This window comes from Cherax quadricarinatus, chromosome 5, assembly GCF_038502225.1.
Source record: "Cherax quadricarinatus isolate ZL_2023a chromosome 5, ASM3850222v1, whole genome shotgun sequence".
In the NCBI taxonomy this organism is placed as follows: Eukaryota; Metazoa; Arthropoda; class Malacostraca; order Decapoda; family Parastacidae; genus Cherax; species Cherax quadricarinatus.
Window position 1 is genome coordinate 67,120,983 of NC_091296.1, and position 22,800 is coordinate 67,143,782.

At 39.7% G+C, this 22,800-nt stretch overlaps 1 protein-coding gene across 2 annotated transcripts in view; it reads left to right on the forward strand.

Moving 5' to 3' along the window:
• Positions 1-5,135: 5,135 nt before the first annotated feature.
• The window catches only part of LOC128685007 (salivary peroxidase/catechol oxidase-like), a 49,749-nt gene continuing 32,084 nt past the window's right edge, over positions 5,136-22,800 (forward strand). The window contains exons 1-4 of one of the 2 annotated variants that reach the window (XM_070103631.1): positions 5,136-5,182; positions 6,666-6,760; positions 17,194-17,285; positions 18,707-18,776. In XM_070103631.1, the coding sequence (XP_069959732.1) occupies positions 5,169-5,182; positions 6,666-6,760; positions 17,194-17,285; positions 18,707-18,776 (271 nt within the window). In that variant the 5' untranslated portion in view covers positions 5,136-5,168. The remainder of the gene's footprint in view (positions 5,183-6,665; positions 6,761-17,193; positions 17,286-18,706; positions 18,777-22,800) is intronic. The other variant, XM_070103639.1, reaches the window with a different exon arrangement.

Sequence of the window (22,800 nt, forward strand, 5' to 3'; positions counted from 1 at the left end):
GATATTTCCAAAGAATTTACACGGTAGTGATTAAATGATATAAGATTATTTTTGTTTCCTTAATGTTTTAAGGAAGAAAGTTTCCGGAAAGCTCTTTTTTAGAAAACAGCTGCTGCAGCAGTTATCCGGTTGATGTGCGCCTCAGGAGATGTGTTCGGTGTTATATTCACCCCAAGATCCTTTTGCTTGAGTGAAGTTTGTAGTCTTTGCTTGAATTTAAATTGATGCTGAATGTTTATACTGTGTATGCTGAATGTTTATACTGTTTATGGTGCAAGAATCTATACTGTTATTGTGCAAGAATGTTTATAGTATGTATGGTGCAAGAATATTTATACTGTGTATGGTGCAAGAAAGTTTATACTATGTACACTGAAAAGATTTATACTTTATATAATGGAAGAATGTTTAGGTTATATATATCAACGAATTTTTATGCTGTGTATACTGAACCCATTTTTCTAATGTATTCTGAAATATATTGTGTATACTGAAGCCTAACCTGTACTCAATCTGCGGTCTTCTTTGCCCTTCCCCAATCTTCATGACTTGGCAATTGGTGGGGTTAAACTCCAGGAGCCAGTACAGTAGGAGGCCCGTGCAACTGCACAATCCATAACTGCAGATTAGGCTGATTAAAGGAACGGCAAGAAGTGGCTTTGTAATGCAACCCGAATAAATTGTAACATACCCATCAGAGCACTCTATATTTACATCCTGGGAAAATTACTAGGGACATGTGTAAGACAATCTTAGTCCTGCTGCAAGTATTCAACAACCTTAGTCCTGCAAGTGTTCAACAACCTTAGTCCTGCTGCAAGTGTTCAACAACCTTACTCCTGCTGCAAGCGTTCAACAACCTTACTCCTGCTGCAAGTGTTCAACAACCTTAGTCGTGCTGCAAGTGTTCAACAACCTTAGCCCTGCTGCAAGTGTTCATCAACCTTAGCCCTGCTGCAAGTGTTCAACAACCTTAGTCCTGCTGCAAGTGTTCAACAACCTTAGCCCTGCTGCAAGTGTTCAACAACCTTAGTCCTGCTGCAAGTGTTCAACAACCTTAGTCCTGCTGCAAGTGTTCAACAACCTTAGTCCTGCTGCAAGTGTTCAACAACCTTAGTCCTGCTGCAAGTGTTCAACAACCTTAGTCCTGCTGCAAGCGTTCAACAACCTTAGTCCTGCTGCAAGTGTTCAACAACCTTAGTCCTGCTGCAAGCGTTCAACAACCTTAGCCCTGCTGCAAGTGTTCAACAACCTTAGTCGTGCTGCAAGTGTTCAACAACCTTAGTCCTGCTGCAAGTGTTCAACAACCTTAGTCCTGCTGCAAGCGTTCAACAACCTTAGTCCTGCTGCAAGTGTTCAACAACCTTAGTCCTGCTGCAAGCGTTCAACAACCTTAGTCCTGCTGCAAGTGTTCAAGTGTTGGGTGAAAGGTCTCAATGAAGTATGGTGTATACACTAATGTCTATAATAAAACACCAGCTATGAATGCTCTCCTTCTTTAATATAACGAAGTACTACTTTACTTCTAACCAATAAAACAAAAGCGCAAAAGGTGAAGGTAACATTATGAAGGCAGTTTTTTTTTCCTCAGATTTTCTTGAGTCCCCGGGAGTGGTGGGCAGCACCAGATGCTTGGGGGAGAGAACCTGCTGTTGCTGCTATTTCTTTTCTTGTTGCTGCTGTTGTTGGTGCTGATGTTCCTGCTGCTACTGCTGTTGTTGATGCTGTTGTTGCTGTTGCTCTTGTTCTGTTGGTGTCGCTGCTGCTGCTGCTGTTATTTTTCGTCAGGAAGACTTATCATATTTCATCCAGTAATATTGTTTTTTATGAGTTTTAGTTCAATGAATGAGGTATACGTTCAGTATCTTTTTACACATCATAGTATATGAGTAAATAATACATAACTTCGTATGTGAAGCAGGGAATATTTCACACAACTTTTGAATTCAGTGTTTCTAATGTTTAAGGATTAACCTCTCTCTCTCTCTCTCTCTCTCTCTCTCTCTCTCTCTCTCTCTCTCTCTCTCTCTCTCTCTCTCTCTCTCTCTCTCTCTCTCTCTCTCTCTCTCTCTCTGTCTCTCTGTCTGTCTGTCTCTCTCTCTCTCTCTCTATCTCTATCTCTCTCTCTCTCTCTCTCTCTCTCTCTCTCTCTCTCTCTCTCTCTCTCTCTCTCTCTCTGTCTGTCTCTCTCTCTCTCTCTCTCTCTCTCTCTCTCTCTCTCTCTCTCTCTCTCTCTCTCTCTCTCTCTCTCTCTCCCTCTCCCTCTCCCTCCTCCCGTTCCCTCCCTTCTACGCAGAGCCCCGAGGCGGGTCTAGGTATCTTGCTCAGTATTTTTTTGGCCAGTCTAATTAGAAACGAGGTTCATCGTCCTTGTACACTCTTGGGTCTGGGAGGTTCCTCATGTGATAAGATTTCCTTTCATGGGAGGTTCATCATGATAATAAGATACCTTCATATGGAAGGTTCACCATGCTGGTAATATTCCTTGACATGACAGGTTAATCATCCTAGTAATATTCCTTGACATGACAGGTTAATCATCCTAGTAATATTCCTTGACATGACAGGTTAATCATCCTAGTAATATTCCTTGACATGACAGGTTAATCATCCTAGTAATATTCCTTGACATGACAGGTTAATCATCCTAGTAATATTCCTTGACATGACAGGTTAATCATCCTAGTAATATTCCTTGACATGACAGGTTAATCATCCTAGTAATATTCCTTGACATGACAGGTTAATCATCCTAGTAATATTCCTTGACATGACAGGTTAATCATCCTAGTAATATTCCTTGACATGACAGGTTAATCATCCTAGTAGAATGATTCGAATCATTTTCTGACATACTTCATTTGTTTTAGCTAAAATATGTATATAAATCATTGTAAAAAATGTCGAGGTTTACTACTTGAAATAAAATATGATTTATCTTAATTTTCCCCTAAAAATGCAATTAACATTAAAGAATAACCATCCTAGTTAGATATCTTGACATGATAGGTTAATTATCCTATTAGGGTGTCTTGATATTTAAGGTTAATCATCCCAGTAACATTTTGACATGATAGATTAATTATCCTTGTACGATTCCTTGACATGATCGGCTAATCATCCTAGTAAGGTATTTTGACGAGAGGCTAATCATCTAAGAAGGTATCTTGACATGAGAAGTTAATCATCCTAGTTAGATTTCTTGACATGGAAGTTTAATCGTACTGGCAAGATATCTTGACATGATAGATTAATCTTTTTTGAAGATATCTTGACATGATAGTTTAATCATCTTTGTAAGATATCTTGACTTGAAAAGTTAATTATCTTTGTAAAGTAAAAGGACACAAGTGCAACTAATGTGACATTTATTGTGGCAACGTTTCGCTCTCCAGGAGCTTTATCAAGCCATTACAAACAATACATGGACACAGAGGGTATATAAAGGCTCAGAGTGAGGTGAATACTAGTGAGGTACCATTCCGATGTTCACTAGTGGTAGTAGTAGTAGTAGTAGTGGTAGTGACAAAAGCAATTAATTCGTACATGAGTAAAAGGATATAAAGCTATTACTTGGGTAACATAAAAATAGGTTGGACAAATATAAACTGGAATGAGGCAGGTTGTTTCAGTGTTCACTCTCTGTGCTTTGTGTAGTATAACAGGAGAGACTATGTGACGGCAGGGTTTACTGTTTTCAGGAGGATTCTTGCTAAGACTTCGGAGATGGTGAAGCTGCCGTTGTTTTGTTTAATTGTATTCGAAACAGCGATCAGTGCTGATTCAAGGCACTTGCGTGTGCGGAAATTAGTTTCTTTATCACTAATTGGGCGTCTCTGAATTTCATAAGATGATTGGTGGAATTTCGGTGTTGTACACAGGCGTTGTTTTTGTCGTTCCTACATGCGTATATGTGTTCATTGAGGCGGGTGTCGAGGTTTCTTGCTGTTTCACCTACGTAGATCTTGTCACAGCCTCCACAGGGTATAGTGTAAACTCCTGCATTGACTGTTGGTGGTGCTTGGGTTTTGTCCTGGTTAGATCCTTTATTGAAGTGGTAGAAGCGATGGCGACTCTGGTGTTAGCTTGTGAAAGTACTTTTGAGACGTTTAGTGCAACCTGGCTGTTGGAAGAATTATAACTTTGTTGGGATTTGCGTGGAGAATTGATGATTGAGCTCTTTTCTTGCAGTCTTTTCGGTACAACACCGAAATTCCACCAATCATCTTATGAAATTCAATTAGTGATAAAAGAAACTAATTTCCGCACACGCAAGTGCCTTGAATCAGCACTGATCGCTGTTTCGAATACAATTAAACAAAACAACGGCAGCTTCACCATCTCCGAAGTCTTAGCAAGAATCCTCCTGAAAACAGTAAATGCCGTAAGTCTCTCCTGTTATACTACACAAAGCACAGAGAGTGAACACTGAAACAACCTGCCTCATTCCAGTTTATATTTGTCCAACCTATTTTTATGTTACCCAAGTAATAGCTTTAATATCCTTTTACTCATGTACGAATTAATTGCTTTTGTCACTACCACTACTACTACTACTACTACCACTAGTGAACATCGGAATGGTACCTCACTAGTATTCACCTCACTCTGAGCCTTTATATACCCTCTGTGTCCATGTATTGTTTGTAATGGCTTGATAAAGCTCCTGGAGAGCGAAACGTTGCCACAATAAATGTCACATTAGTTGCACTTGTGTCCTTTTACTTTACATATTGTCGGTAATTCTACCAACTTTATTAATTATCTTTGTAAGATACCTTGCTGGTGGAAGTTACTCGAATTCTTTATTTTTGTTACGATATTATAACGTATTTTTGTTACGATGTTTATAATGATGACGGTAAATATAAGCTATAATATCGTATATACTCCTCGTAGTGCAAATACAAGTGTCAGTGTCACGTTATGCAGGCTTTCCTTACTAACATGTTAACCAACGGGGTGAAAGAATATACTTATGCTACAAATATTATAAACAACACAGATGTTAACTAGCTCTAAGAGCTATTTACCATCAGTGTAAACCATCATTTTAAATCACACAGATGGTAACTAGCTAGTTACCATCGGTGTGGCTTTATATTCAATACTGTGTTGGTCAGTAGGAGCGTCAGTGAGGCTCCTGAATCTCCGTGGGCAGCAGCACCATGGACTACTCTCTGTGAGTTGTTGATATTGCTCTCTCTCTCTCTCTCTCTCTCTCTCTCTCTCTCTCTCTCTCTCTCTCTCTCTCTCTCTCTCTCTCTCTCTCTCTCTCTCTCTCTCTCTCTCTCTCTCTCTCTCTCTTTTTTAATAAGTCGTGCTATGCTTGAGATATTACAGTTATTGGTAACTTTTCTCTAATACATTTAGTTGCATTTCTGCTCTGGCTATATTTTAATTAACTGTAAACCAAAACTAGAACAATCAATTCCTGCACTCAACCTCGGAGTCAGAATTATTTGATTACGTGTGAACCTGGAAGGTCAAATTTTGATGTAAAAGAAGAAAAGTGTTTTGAAAGACGTTTAGAGATAGAGTGAGCAATACTTCAGAGATAGGCTGTTTGAGTAGTACTCAGGGATAGGCTGTTTGAGGGGTAATCAGAATTTTCGAGTGCAAATTTGGTGTTAAGTGAATGGAATAATACGCATTGATGTTCCTCCTCCGTGTTCAGTTACACGGAAATGATGTCGAGTAGCGCATCGATGCGACTAATGAGTTAATGTACTCTTAACTGATGTGTTGCTGACATATAGGTGTCGTGCACGTTAGATGTTGACGTGTAGCTGAGGTGTTGGTTATGGAGACACACCGATGAGTCCAGGATGAGTAAGCCAGTCAGCAGTCGTTGTTGTCGTGGCCTATCAAAGTGCCATCGACTGCCCGCCCTTGACATATTCGACACATTGTCTTGTCTTGTCGATCCATCATTGTAATACATGCACCACTGAAAGGGTCATTTGACAAAAAACAGGTATTTTACCTGACGTAGGGTTTTTAACCTGATATAACTTTTTTTTACCTGACGTAAAATTTTTAACCTGACACGTTTTTTAACCTAGGTCTAATTCCTTGGACCTAGAACCCCTCATCAGCATCAAGGGAGGGAAAATAATACAATGATATAAAATAACAATACCATTTCCAGAATAAAAGTGGCAAAACAGCATCAACAAACTCCATTAAATATACCAACCTTCCTCTAAGTAGAACAGACAAGTGTAGGATCGTAGGAGCCATCTCCACTAAATCATTGAAACATCAGGAATGACCTATGTTAGGGCAGCCACTCATGAAAATAGTCCTATGAGTCTTACCCAAGACTCATTAATCATACGGTGAAAATTTGAAACCAATCGACCATAGCACTCTTGAGTAATGAACAAAATTCTAAAAAAAAAAACGAAGGAATAATATTGCTGAGAATGTTCAAAAAAAAAAGTCTCGCGTCAGTAAACTTAAAAACCATAAAACCTCGCTACCATACACGAGTGGTGAGAGTTTAAAGCCAATTGGACGAGGCGTTCTAGAGTTACGAGCGAAATATAATAGAAAAACAGGAGATAAAAAAATTAGGCAATCTTTTAAATAATAATAATAATAGTAATAATATAGCAATAATAATAATGATAAACTAAATAACGGACTTTTTTTTGTTTCAGCAGGAATAAATACTTGAAGGAAGAGTTAACAATGTTAGGTTGGTTGGTGATGGTGGCGCTGGTGGTGCCCCTGGACGCTCAGGTCAGCCTCCCTGGTGAGTTAAAACAGTCAAGTTAATATTGGTACTTCAGGAAAGAGAGCAAGTGTGTCTCAACAATGCTCTTTTGTTAATACGATGGCATGTAAAGCTGTTAAGCATCTGCTTAATCTATTGACATAATCTATTTATGCTAGTGGATTTTTCCACTGATGACTCCGTCTCCTGCTGCTTCAACTCGCGTATCTGCAGTATGATAAGATAAGATTTTGTTCGGATTTTTAACCCCGGAGGGTTAGCCACCCAGGATAACCCAAGAAAGTCAGTGCGTCATCGAGGACTGTCTAACTTATTTCCATTGGGGTCCTTAATCTTGTCCCCCAGGATGCGACCCACACCAGTCGACTAACACCCAGGTACCTATTTGCTGCTAGGTGAACAGGACAACAGGTGTAAGGAAACGTGTCGAAATGTTTCCACCCGCCGGGAATCGAACCCGGGCCCTCCGTGTGTGAAGCGGGAGCTTTAGCCACCAGGCCACCGGGCCACCGGGCCACTGTATGCAATGGAAGTAAGTCACTCTGACTTTTTTGAGTTATCCTAGGTTCTCTACACATATGCTACTATGCATGATAATCTATGTAACTGTGTGTATACCTGAATAAACTTGTTAAGTCACTTCTCAAGACTGATGTATTCAACAGGCTGAGGAAGTAATTACCTCAAACTCTTCATCTTCCATTTTTCTTCTCTATATTGGACTGAAGAAGCCACTGGCTGAAGAAAGTTTCCCAAGTGTTTCATTCTTCAACTTGTCGGCTTTCTAAACCATTCATATAATTTCTTGAGTATACATCTTCTGATAGGCTTCAGTCTTCAATGTGTGAAACATCTTAAAAGTATGAAGTTTCCTTTCGGGTTTAGGCTTTGAAGATACAAATTTACCGATTTAAAATTTAAATTGCTTGATTTTTGTGCAATAACTGGAAAATACCTTTTCTGATTAACTTCAGAGTTTTATGTGTGTGTGTGAGTGTGTGTGTGTGTGTGTGTGTGTGTGTGTGTGTGTGTGTGTGTGTGTGTGTGTGTGTGTGTGTGTGTGTCGTGCTTAGAGAAAGAAATTGATTAATTTTGGCCTGTGTTGGGTTCAATTTGCCAATTTTATTAACGAAATCCAAATGCTGGTTTTCTGCAAAAATATGTGAATGACTCATCCAATCGGCTTCGAACTTTCAATGTCGATAACTTAAAAACGCATCAGTAGCTTCGAATTTTAAGTGCTGTGATACTGGTGTCTCTCAGACAAATAGAGAAAGGAATACAGGGATACTTTTTTCCGGATCACTGGGGTGGAGGGAGCTGAATTTAAGGAATGCGGGGAAACATCTAGTTTTCTTGTGGCCTGTGTTAAAGAGGCGCTTCCCTCGTCCACAGTAACTGGAGGAGAGCTCTCCCTTGACAACTAACTCATCCTGTACCAAATACCAGTTTCCACGAAGGTCAGGCGTCACCCTCCCTGCTGATAATTGAGTCTGACGCATTTTTCTTGCCGCGGGTTGCATACAAGGAACGTTGGTATTTCCTAAACTGATGGTTTTATTATGATCATCTTTCCCCTCCCCTATTTTCCCTTCCTAAAAGGGATACTGTATTTTCCGGCATATTAGGCGTACGACAAGCGTATCGTAATGGTAAATTAGTAATTATATTCAAGGGTTAATTACCCTTGCGGAAAATTGCATTTATCTGAATGTATCATTATATACATAACAGTAAATGAACATAGATAATTATTATTTATCAGTTAGACAAGTAGGAATTTGGGACACCTAGGTCGCAAAAAATGTCCCCCTTCGATACCTACCACTGTTATATCCACAAGTTGCTCTGGACCTATTAATTAAATGAATTATACATCTCCAGGAATACTGGTAAATATATAAATTTGTGGACTGTATATTAAAATTAAAAAAAGGATTATATATATACACACATTTATATAACAGAAGGAGAATATATCTTAATCATAACACTCACCAATTTGACTGGAGATTAAGTTGTATCATACTCAGAAAAACTCACTGTATACATGAAAATAACAACTGGCCAGAGTTATAACAAGGTGTCAGCCCAATTTTAACCTCTAGAGCACGAAAAATTCTTCCCATTACACTAACATTTACTTGGCTCATTCAAACCAAAATGGCGACTCCCTTCTGCGCAGACGCAGGCTTTCCGTTTTCTATGACAAATATTATTAAATACAGTATGGCCATCTATTTACATATAAATTACCGTATTTCCGGAAAATATATACAGTATTTTCCACACTGTGGCCGGGCGGAGGTCGTTGCTAAACGACTCAAATTACTCCTTCCTTTAGGAGATGATTCCAGCCGGTTCTGGCTTGAGTGGCTGTTCTCCTAGTAGGTCTTACTACGATTTCATCTTCCGGCATCACTTGGTCAGCATTATCTTCCGTATCACTTGTGTCACTTTCCCTCAGATTTTCATTTACGTTTGATTGAACACCTAATTCCAAGGGAATCAATTTATTAATTGTGCGTAAACTTTCCTGGCCACGACACAACACTTTGACATTCCAGACAACACCTTGTGCATCTGGGTACAATGTCATTACTTTGCCCAGAGGCCACAATGTTCTATGTTGTTTAGTGTCAATTAACACAATGTCACCTAGTTGAATGGTCTGTCGATTTACTGCCTCTGTTGCACCATAAAAGTGTTCACGTAGTGTAAGAAGATATTCCTTACGCCACACATTAGACCAATGATCAATTACTTTATTTAACATTTTAAATTTATTACACAACACTGCCGCATCATTGTAATCTTCATCACTTTCTTCCAGATTATCTCTATAGACAGGGGCAGCTTCCAATTTCCTTCCACATATTAGGTGAGAATAGGTGTTAATACATCTGCATCAGGTGTATCACTCATGTACGAGAGAGGACTATTATTTATACGATTTTCCGCCTCCACTAACACTGCACGGAATTCTTCCAAATTAATTCTCTTCCGGTGTAGTACTTTACAGAGACACCTCTTCACTGTGCCTATCAGTCTTTCGTACAGCCCCCCCTGCCAAGGGGCTCTAGGAGTAATAAATTTCCAGGTACACCCTGGCTGGGTTAACAGAGATTGAAGATCGTCACTATTATTTAATTCTATCAAGTGTTGAGCACCTGCTACAAAATTTGTGGCATTATCCGAAATCATCAACCTCGGACAGGATCTCCTAGCTGCAAATTTTCGAAAAGCTGTATAAACTGTTCTGCAGACAAGTCCTGTGCCACTTCTAAATGAACTGCCCTAGTAGCAGTACACGTGAACAAACAAACATACACTTTCAGTGGAACACCATTTGATGTACCTGTTAAAATTATTGGACCACTATAGTCTACACCTGTTACATCAAATGGTTTCACTAATTGTATATGCTCCTTTGGCAATGGTGGAGGACCTGGGTACATATAGGATCTGGCATCCTCACGGCGACATATTACACAAGATTTAATCACCCTTTTTACACTTTGCCGTCCTTGTGGAATCCAGAAAGTTTCCTCTAATACAATTTAAGGTATCTTGTACCCCACCATGCATTACATTTTTATGGGCATTTAGAACAATTAAATTTGTTAGATGATGAGTTTTGGGCAGTAAGATAGGGTGTTTAGCATAATCACCCAATTCAGCATTTTGTAACCTACCTCTGCACCTAATTACACTGTTCTCTAAATACAGTCCCAATTTCTCTATTATGGAACCTGTCACAATTTTTCTTTCCATCATCAATTTAATCTCATTTCCATAGATTTCCTCCTGTACCCTCTTTATCTAATATTCAAGAGCATGTGAAAACTTAAATGAAATATTCATCTTGTTTAGAAATTTAAACACCAACTTAGTTACATTGATTAGTTTGGGTAAAGAAGAATACCTGTTTATATCAATGGCTAAGGGAGGACAAACTATTGGAGCGGTGGTCACAGTAATTTCAACAGGAGCAATATACGCCTTTTGTACAGGCCAATTAGCTTTATTTACCAACCAGCTCGGTCCTTTAAACCATGATACAGCATTTACAAATATAGCATAATGTAAACCTCGAGACAAGAAATCAGCTGGATTCTCCTCACCAGGTATATGATTAAATGTTAACACATGCTGACCCAAACTATTATACTTCTCTTGCATCTGATTAATTTCAGCGACTCTGTTTTGTACGTACACAATTTTACTGTTTCCATTACGATTCCATTGTAAGGATACCTCATTATCAGACCAAATTACAGTGTCGCTAATATTTATCTCCTGCAACTTATTTCTTATATAATTAGCTAATTTGACACCTACATAAATGGCTGTTAATTCCAACTGAGGTAAGGTACATGATTTAATTGGAGACACTTTAGCCTTAGACATAACAAGAGAAATAAACACTATTACATTGAAGGTAAGCAACTGCTCCATATGCCAATTTTGAAGCATCACAAAAAATGTGGAGTGCATTTTTCCCATTTGGATTGGCCACCTGGCATGGGAACTCCAACATTGGAATTTTCTCATAATCACCAATTAATTCATCCCACCTGTTAATGAATTCCTCAGGTAGAATTTCATCCCAAGCACATTTAAGTTTCCATGCTTCCTAAATTAATAATTTCCCTCTTATAGTAAGGGGTGACACTAAACCTAGTGGATCAAAACATTTGGAAACTTCAGCAAGCAAAACTCTCTTAGTTAATTTATTGGGCATACTGTAATTATTAGGTTTTAACATTAACAAATCTCTCTCAGTATCCCAAGTTAAACCCAATACATTACTACATTTTGGCACTTCATCTCCAGGGTAATCTTTACTTATTTTGTCCTTTAATTTGGACGAATTACTATTCCATTCCCTCAGAGGCATATTTGCACTTTGCATTATTTTATTAGCCTCTTCATAAGTCATTAACAGTTCCTCTTCAGCTGACGTCACACCCAGGAAATTGTACACATAAAATTGTTTGCTCATTACTTTACTCAATGGACTTCCCATACGTTTAAGGTGTGTATTTATTGTCGCTTGAAGTAGGAACGGACTGGATGTAGCACCAAATAATACGCTCTTAAAGCGAAAGGTTTTCAGAGGGCTAAGTGGGTCACTAGGATTCTCAGGCCATAAGAAGCGGGTACAATCCCGGTCAGCCTCTTGTAAACCCACTCTTAGGAAAGCTTTACTTACGTCAGCCGTAAAGGCATAATTTTTCATCCTGAAATTTAATAAGATATCTCCTAATTTTTCCGTCAGCGACGGACCTGTCATCAAACAGTCATTTAAACTAGGTACATTTTTGTTACTCCTGGCACTACAATTAAACACGATTCTCAGAGGAGTGGTCTTAGAATCCTTCTTCACTCCGTGATGTGACAAATAGTGACCATAAATTTTGGCTTGCTCAGGAGGTACCTCTTCTATAAATTTACTAATTAACTGCTCAGCAATTATATCATTATAGGCAGTTAACAATTCTGGTGTCTTACTCAGTTCGTGGAGCTGAGCCTTTAACTGCCCATATGCCATTCTGTAATTAGTGGGCAATTCTGGATTTTCCAGTCTCCACGGAAGTCGTACCCAGTATTGTCCAGATTCAAATTTTACATCTTTCAGGTACTGCTCCTGAGTAAAAGAATCGTCTGGACTTTCTGCATTTACATTTATTCCAATGCTGTCTAATTCCCACAATTTATGCACTGGCTCAACACCATCCTCTATGGAAGAATTATACTGGGGTACAACTTCATGAGTAAAACACACAGTTATGGTATTTGTAGTTTCCTCTAGTCATGAATTATTATTACGAGGAATCCTGCCATACATTACATGTCCTCCTGCAGTCTTCAAAAGGGTGACACCACATTTCTTTACCATACCCTTTACAAAGGATGCATAATAGTCACTACCTATCAAAATATTTATTGGGCCTACAGAATCATCACTTACACCAGAAGGTGCTAAATTTACATTATGTGAGAGTCTGTAGCTTTACTAAGCCCTACTGTAGATATTTTCTCTGTAAGTCTATCTACAATCACTGCATTAACACATTTTTTTCTCATTGCCCAACCTGACAGTTACATAAACAGCGTCATACAATTGAGCTCTTTTATCTGAGAGAAAACCAGATAATTTTATAGTTGTGGGATCTCCCATCTGTACTTTCATACCATCAAGACATTTACGTTTAATGAAAGTACGTTGGGATCCCTGGTCTAATAATGCAGTTACATTTTTTGATTTATGCCTTTTATCATCAACTTTTATCTGTAACACAGGTAAGGCTACTTCAGCAAAACCATCATTATTAGCATTAGCAGCAATTTTTACATTAGCTACTGTTGTGTCAGGATTGTCAACATTATCATTATTATCAACATTATCATATAAACCTTTACACATGACTATATGGTGTCTTCCTTTGTGACATTGATAACAGTTGTTTAATTTAGTATGACAATCCTTTACATTGTGATTACCTAAACACCTGATACATCTGTCAAGTTCCTCCAATCTTTCAACTTTATCATTCCATGAATTATATGCAATGCAATTCTTAGAAAAATGAGTACCCTTGCAGAAAAGACAATCTCTCTTTTCTCTGACTGGTTTCTTATTAACTGGGCTACTCTTAGGAGGGTACTGATTCTTCTTACCTTGTGGAGAATCATTATTTCTAATTCTTGCTACTTGATATGCACCTATGCAACTATTTTTAGGAAATGAATTTTGATTATTACCATTGGGATAATTTTTCCCTTTGTGAAACTTGACAGATACCTCAGAGTTATTATATGTTGCATCTTTAAAATGAGTTGGTTGGCTGGTCTGCAACTGAACAATTAATTCTTGTAGTCCTAGTCTTATTTCCTCCAGACCAAAATAACTCTTGTGATACTTGTTTGAGATCCATTCAAGTGTTTTGCAGCTAAATTTATTCTGTACTATGGCACTCAATAACCAGTCTGATTCCTTCAGATTATATTTATTACTTAAAGTTTTGAGAGTGCTCTCCAGTTTAACTCTAAACTGCTGTAAACCTTTGTAAGTGTGATCTGGAGATTTTAAATTAACAATGATATTCACTAGATCCAACCTACTTTGTTCTATATTACCATAAGTGCCTTCAACAAGTCAACTGCTTCTTTGTAAGAATCATCTACATTGGGAAAGGCTTGTATGAGTATGTGAGCATCTCCTCTTACCTGTCCTTTGAGGTAAAATAATTTAGTTACACAGGATAGGTCACTCCTGTCATGCACAGCTGCTTTAAAAATTGACCAGAACTCCTCCCAATTTTCACCAGGATTAAATACAGGTAAACATAGTTCTGGGAGTTTTGGCAAAGACAAATTATTTGTTGGAGCAGACTGATTAACTGCCTGGTTTACACGTTTTAATTTATTCAAGGCCTGACTTTTACAAGAAAGAATCTTTTCCTCTAATTCATAATACTGATTAGTCATGAGATCTACTTCAGTCTCATCTACACAGTTTACTAATAAATCTCCTTCATATTTGTTGTAATATAATTTGTATGAATCATATCTATTACCTAAAGCATCTAAATACAATTTTAAATCATCAGTATTCACAGTTTCTTGATTCATTAATTCCAAACATTTATTATATGCCTTGGTTACATGACCCTTTCTAGCTTGCAATGACGCTTTCTTTGCTCTATATTCCATATGTTTGTCTTCTATATTAATTTCCTCATTTTCAGCCATGATGCAATGTATTAAATTCAACTTAGTATCACTTATTATGTACTAAATTATGCACTTTATAAAGGTAAATAGTACAACTTACCTTTGAATAAATCCCAGCTACTTGAGCTCAGCAATTACATGTGCAAGAAAATTATATAAATTTTAATTGTACATTAATACTAACAAACCTTTAGCCAGACTTGGCTTATCAAAATTAATATTATACAAATTAATAAATCCTTGCCAGAATTTGGCATAGCAAAATTAATATTATACACATTAATATTAGTTACACTTGGCTTATCAATTACACATACACTGATATAAATCTTGGCCAGTATTATCTTATCAAATTAATATTATACAAATACATTAATATAAATCCTAGCCACTTTGGCTTTGCAAAATTAATATACACATTAATATAATTAGCTACACTTGGATTATCAATTACACATACACTTATACACATTAATATAATCTTTAGCCACACTTGATTTATCCAAATTAATATTGTAATAATTATAATCCACTACACATTAAGTAAATTTGTGAACTTAAGATCCACCTCCTGTTATTTCACATACAATTATTAAGTAATTAACTAATTAATGACTTCACTAATTACATCCGGTTCGAAGGACCAACGGGCAAATTAAATGTGGAAAATTGCATTTATCTGAATGTATCATTAATAACATAACAGTAAATGAACATAGATTATTATTTATCAGTTAGACAAGTAGGAATTTGGGACACCTAGGTCGCAAAAAATGTCCCCCTTCGATACCTACCACTGTCATATCCACAAGTTGCTCTGGACCTATTAATTAAATGAATTATACATCTCCAGGAATACTGGTAAATATATGTAAATTTGTGGACTGTATATTAAAATTAAAAAAAAGGATTATATATATACACACATTTATATAACAGAAGGAGAATATATCTTAATCATAACACTCACCAATTTGACTGGAGATTAAGTTGTATCATACTCAGAAAACCTCACTGTCTATACATGAAAATAACAACTGGCCAGAGTTATAACATAACAGACTTATCTGTGGTTCCTGGAGCTGTCTTGTCCAGTCGCCTGATATCTCAAGTTATGCAGGACTGCACATCCAACAATCGCCTCCTATTTGAGAGGTGTCAGCCCAATTTTAACCTCTAGAGCACGAAAAATTCTTCCCATTACACTAACGTTTACTTGGCTCATTCAAACCAAAATGGCGACTCCCTTCTGCGCAGACAGGCTTTCCGTTTTCTATGACATAAACATTATTAAATACAGTATGGCCATCTATTTACATATAAATTACCGTATTTCCGGAAAATATATACAGTATTTTCCACAACCCTCTTATTTATGCTAAAGTATAGCCCAAAGTCTACCCTTGACCCTGACCTTGAGCATATTGTTGCGACCAATATTTGGCAGTAGAAGGCAGGTAAGTTCAGAGAATGTTTATATGTGCTTAAGGTTGTGCTCAAACGTAATAGCGCAAAGCCAGGTTGAAACAGCCTTGTACAAACCCAGGCTGAAATGTCCTAGTCTATGATGTTTCAGTTATGTTAATACAACTTTTACGTCGTGTTTGAAACTTGTTATGAGGCGGACTGAACCTCCTCCATCATTCGTATTGGATGACCCACTACGGTTTTAACGCTTCATAAAATATAGCCTATCTTAAACTGTCTATTTCTAATCCCTTGGTTGTATCTGAGGATGAATTTACCCATGTTTTATCACGGAAAATAACCCAAAGAGGAGTTTGTTACTCCAGCCACCGGGAGTAGGGACTGTCTCTTGCAGAATACCATTTTTTTGGCTGGTGAACGGATTTTGATCCAGAAAATTGGAGCTACCATTGACCCATGTGTATAGCAAGGTACATTTCGCTCGCTGCGCAACCAGAGAAAGGTATCCCTGTATTCAATAAGCTCAGCTCCCCCTACCCCTCTACCTCAATGCATGCAAAAGGAATAGTGCAGAGTGGTGAAAAAATTCTAATAAGGCAAAACATAAAATATATGTGTTCATATGTATGTATGTATATATGTGTGTATGTATGTGCGTATGTATGCAGGTACACTTGTGCATATGTATGAAAGTGTATAAATATGTATATGATATATATTCATGTACAAATTTACATTTTTTTAATACGTGTACGTATGCATGTAGTCATTCTTATGTGTATTAGTATGCACACTTTTAGAGATGTATACGTGTGTATGTGGACACACATTCACACACGTGTACACATCTGTAATCTCACAGGCAAACATGTAGCATGTTAGCATGTGCATGTGTGTGTGGGTACTCGTACTTGTCAATTACTCCATCAACCTTCACCAAGGGATACTTGACTAAGGATGCAGAATTTGAAGCGGATGAGAGAGGACGTTCTAGAGGTATCAACGATAAAGACCTTGAAAGATTTTATTGGAAGGTGAGAACACCGAAGCTTACAATGTGTTGCTCTGGCATCACCTCACAGTGTGGGTTCATTACACTCGTGGAAATTAAAAACGCGAGTTATTTTCTCCAAATTTCTCTTTTTTTTCCCATCATGTGTGCATATAATGTTCATCATTGTATGTACTTCATTAAAACTTTGGTCACTTCCGTTACTACCACGATTTATATAAGATGTGCATGTAGCAGTGGTGGAACACTCATTCCGATTTTTCTCTATCAGGAGAAAGGCCATGGCCAGGGGCGAGACAAGGTCAGCAGGAAGGTGACTGTAGCTGCGTGTTGCTTGTGGACTGTGCTTCTCATCTTGACGAGGTAGTCTCCTCACACACTGACTGGTAGCTTGTAGCGTGGTAATAACACTTGTTTTGATGAATGATGCAGGCATTTTAGAAAGTCTAGACGGTAGTGGTGGTAGTAACCAGGTGTACCTGGTGGTGGTTAGGGAGGTTGTGGTAGTAACCAGGTGTACCTGGTGGTGGTTAGGGAGGTGGTTTTAGTAACCAGGTGTACCAGGTGGTGGTTAGGGAGGTGGCGGTAGTAACCACGTGTACCTGGTGATGGTTAGGGAGGTGGTGGTAGTAATCACGTGTACCTGATTGTGGTTAGGGAGGTGGTGGTTGTAACCACGTGTACCTGGTGGCCTTCGCTCCTGTTACACTATGACTGACACTGTGTGGAGGACTACTTCCATATTAGTTCTTAATGGCTGATGCAGGCAGTCTGCGAGGCAGGTCAGGAGGAAGGCCAGTTGGTAGGCCTGAAAGGCAAGTAAGGAGGCAGGCCAGGAGGCCCAGGAAGTGGTGTCTATTACTGCGGGTTCCTTGTAGACTGCGTTCCATTCCATAACCAGGATCTCTCGTGATACAATATTACTGGTAGAATATATTGAATTAAAAACGCATTTTCTCATAAAAACTAATAAATTACAGCTATTTTTAATGTATGATTGTAAGCATTTTTAAATATTTTTTTTAATTGAGATTCACCTAGAGAATTTAAGAATGCGCGGGTGCGCGCGTGTATGTGTGTAAAAGAATTAGACAAAACATGCAATATTAAATTAGTTTAATAAAAAAATAAAAACACAATTAAAGGTATTTTAACAATGAAACACTTCACCGTCATTCGTTCCTTAGATTACTTGCGCACAAACATCGCAATACCTTCTTCACCCTCTCTCTCTCTCTCTCTCTCTCTCTCTCTCTCTCTCTCTCTCTCTCTCTCTCTCTCTCTCTCTCTCTCTCTCTCTCTCTCTCTCTCTCTCTTTCCAACCCTTTTTTTTAGGGGACTACCCATTACCTTTTTTCCCCTTCCACCCTCGATTCGTATACCCTCTGTCATCCTATTCTGCTCCTTTTGCTAAATGACGACATGTCAACAACGTCTTCTCAAAGGATGAAAATAATGGAAAGACTCAAAACCAGCTGAGTTTTGGGTGTTTTTTTTTTCGGGTTAAAAACTGGTGAACTTCCACCAACTTGGCAGTCTCCCGCAGCTTCCATCGACCTAGCCCTCCCAGTTACATCTTTCGTAACTAATCGTCATTCAATTTCTATACTCCTAATTCTCTGCATAATACTCACACAACATACAAATCTCAAATTCGATGCCTCCACCATCTCAATTCACTTCTTTGCAAAAATGTGTGATGACCATATGAAACTGTTGGTACAATTATACTAATGTGCAATTTTTTTTTTTTTTTGCTCCTATATTCTTGTGTTCTTATTCAGATCCAGCAGAGCTGTGAGGTGGATGATGGCGTTGCTGGTGTCTGCTGTCCTGTGTCTGAGGCCGCTGCTGGTAAGTCCGTAGCTGTTTGTTAACAAACCTTTAAGCGAGTATAAAACACAGTATTGTATAAACATTTTCTTGATGTATGCTTGGCGCTCGCTTTTATTTAATTCTGAACAAGTGCTAAACTCATTAAGGACGTACTACGCATAAACTTTGACACATGAGGAATATACCAATGGATCGCCTCTCCCCTCCAAAAAAAAAAAAAATGCTGGATACTTGTCTTTAGGCTGTTTTAGAGTAAAGAAACAAAATGCAGTTATACGGAACCTTTATTGACAACGTTTCGCTCACACAAGCTTAATCAAATCCCAAACAGCTTTGTCTGTGACTACAAATCAACTGTTTGGGCAAGACATTGCCAGTTAAGTCCCATAGCTGAATTTTTTTTTTATTTTATTTAAAACTCAGGTACAAAATAGATATGTGTGCATAAAATAATGTCAACGAGATACCAGGCACTAACTAGATTATTATTATATAATAAATAATAAATTCAAAACACAGGAAAATATAAACACTATACAAATAAACAATGTGACAAAAACAAGCACACAGAATTACACACATACGCAAGCAATCACGTATTATACAACGTGATACTTCATCTGGCATATAACTAGGCGTGGCTTCCGCCTGCCACCTCTTCAAGGGGGGCTCCTTGGCGTGGTGAAGAGGCTCTTGGTCTGAGGAATTAGCCTTGTCGGTCTTCTTCCTCAGACCGAACCTAATTACCCCCCATTCTCCCCTCCCCTATCCTATCCTCCCCATCCTCCCCTTTTTCCATTCCTCCTCCTCCTCCTCACCCCTCCCTTTTGCCCTTCCTCTTTTTGGCCTTTGGGATTTCTCCCACAGGCGCGCTAGTTCCTAGGTAGGGGAAAGGACACCGGGGTCCATCCCATTCCGTTGAGGTTCTTGGCGGTGGCGTAGTTTGCCGTGGAATCTGGATTGCCTGGGGATGTCCCGATCCCTCTCCTGTATCCCGGAGTAGCTTTGGGTGTCTTTCGGGCGACGGGTGTATCTCTGGAAGCCACCTTTCGGATTCCGGGGGTGGTGGCCGAAGGAGGTATGCTTTGTGGCGGATATCCGGCCACCCTCCCTAGTGTCCACCGAGGTAGCTCGGCAGATGTGAGGTTGCTATCCCGGATTGCTGGTTTACTGGCATGAAGGGTAGGGTATGGCACGGGTTCCATGCTGCATCTGCGCTACTAGCGGTGTTGAGGTCCTCTTGGGCGCGGAGGGAGATTTCCGGCCCTTTCATTCCTCCTGGGAACTATTCCTCCCTGCTCCCCCCTTTTATTCTTTTTTTTATTTTTATTTTCTTTTCTTTCTTTTTTTTTTCTTAAAAACAAAAAGCAAAGGAGTAACCTAACCATGGCAGCCCTAGTCCATGAACCCACTACCCCCGGGCCCCTTCTTGATACCGCACCCCATTCTGACCCTGCCTTGTGTTTAGACCACTCTTTGGACACTCCTGATGCCCCTGTACCTCTTGCTGGTGCTGTTTCCTCACCCGCTTCAGGTACCGGGGCTTTGACTGACTCCTTCGATTTGTCTGAACTCCGCTCTCCTTTGACTATGCTTCCGGCTTCTCCCTCTACGGTACGGCAATTTTCGAATCGCCCGCCCATTTCACGCCGGACCAACTCCGGTCCTACTCCTAAACGCCAACATTAATCTCCTGATGATGCTCCTTTGTTACCTTCCCATTCTACTCGGAAAAGACCGACACGTCAAGCACTCCCTCTCCACGCTCAGTTTCGGACCACACAATGGACTAAATTCTTTACTTTATGACCGACTTCTTCTTCTGCCTACCTTTCTGACCATAGTATTGGCAAAGCGCTCCTGTGTCATGTTGGTAGAGATATTTCATTTCATGCTCTCAAGAGCAGTATGTGCATCGTCACTGTCCAGAATGCTACCCAAGCTCATGATCTTTCTCTCCTTTCGAATATTGATACTACTCCTATCACTATTGAAAAACATTTTTCTCTCAATTCTTGTAGTGGTATTGTCATTCTGCCCCATACCATAGTCCAACAGAATTTCCAGTCATGTGGCAATGACATTTTTGAACAGCTGGAACTCCAGGATCTCCCAATCCTCAAAGTAGACACTTATGTCCTTCCTGTCCTGGGGCGGAGACGTTACCCTTGCAATGTGGCTTGTTTAACTTTTGACAGCCGAGAACTCCCGTCCTCTGTATATGTCACGGGACATCGGTTACAAGTTCGAAAGGTGATACCTACACTGCAACAATGTAGAAATTGCTGGCGTTTTGGTCACCCAGCGAAATATTGCAGATCTATGGCCGAATGCCCAGTCTGTGGTGCCGACGACCATTCTAATACATCTTGCAGTCAACCTCCATCTTGCCTTAATTGTAATGAAGCTCACCCTTCGTACTCCGCCGTTGCCAGGTCTACTTAAATGAACGTGAAATCCGTTGCCTCAAAGAGGCAGAAGGTCTCCCTTATGCTATGGCAGTTACTCATCTCCGCCTCCAAGGGAGACTACCCCGTGTTTCTTATTCTCGTGTTTCCAAACATCCCCCCACTTCTGGGGTCCCATCTTCTGCAGCCTCCTCTGTTGTTACCCCCCCATAGCCACTACAGCATCTAATCCTTTTGCTGTCCTTGGCTCTGACGTCCCGACTACAACTCAGTCTGTTCTCACATCTTCGCGTCCTTCCTCACAAGCCCTAGTATCGACAAGACCTCGTACGACACCTAATACCAATCGCCCCTCTACTCAGAAGTCCAAAAAATCCACATTGCTCAAATCTTCTTTGCCCCTTCCTTCCCTTCTTCCACATCCACACTTTACCTTTCCAGTCTCTGTACCTAGTTCTTCCCCTCTCTCTGGCTCTATTACAAGTGTGGAGATTCACCCTCCTCCTCGTACTATGCCTTCCACCCCCGTCCCCTCCCAAGTTTCTCCCTCTTCTGCCACCTCCCAGGTTTCTGCCTCTTCTGTCCCCCCCCACACTTCATCTCCAGTCCCTTACACTCTTCCCTCCCCCTCTACTTTGGTACAGTCCATTACTGTCCCAATCTTTACTCACCCTCCTCCTTCTATCTCCAATATGGTCTCCCATACATCTTTGAATTCAGAAACACTTGAAGCCATTTCAGAATATATTGCAGAGACTAAACCTTCAATGGACACTGATTCACTTCCTGTTCCTTCTCTTCCCTCTCCTCCATCTTCACAGCCCCATTCTTCGCAACGCTCCGTTCCTTCGCTACTTGAACGTCTTCCAATGCCACCACACGTTGACTTTTCTAACCCCTCTAGTCCGTAGGTGCCTTTACCTACAGATACCTGGTATTTTCTTCATCGCCAATCATGGCCTATTTACAGTGGAATATCCGCAGCCTCAGGGGTAATCGGGGTGAGCTTCAGATGTTGCTTTCCAGGTTTTCCCCTGTTGGTGCTTGCTTACAAGAACCAAAATTACACTCAGCTGTTTTCCAACCTATCTCAGGCTATAATTTATTGTATTCTTCGGATGCTTTCTCAGATGGGACCTTTAATGAAAGTGCCCTTCTTCTACGCAATGATATTCCGTACTGTCAACTATTTGTCCATACCTCGCTGCATTACACTGCAGCCCGTATCCACTTGAATAAGTGGTTTACAATATGTTCTTTATATCTCTCTCCTTCTCGGGCATTTTCTATCCCAGACTTTGCCTTTCTTGTTTCATCCTTACCGCCACCACTTCTGTTACTTGGTGATTTTAATGCCGACCATTTCCTCTGGGGGGTCTCATTGTGACTCACGTGGCATCCAGTTGGAGGCTTTTCTCGCCTCTCACCCCCTCCATGTTTTAAATACGGGTACTCCCACCCATTTTGATCTTCGTACTCATACTCTCTCGTGCATCGATCTATCAGTCTGCTCTTCCTCCACTGCACTAGACTTCACCTGGTCTGTTCTACCAGACTTACATGACAGCGATCATTTTCTGATCATTCTTACTTCTCCTTCCTATTCACCACCTTTCCGTAGCCCTCGCTGGCAA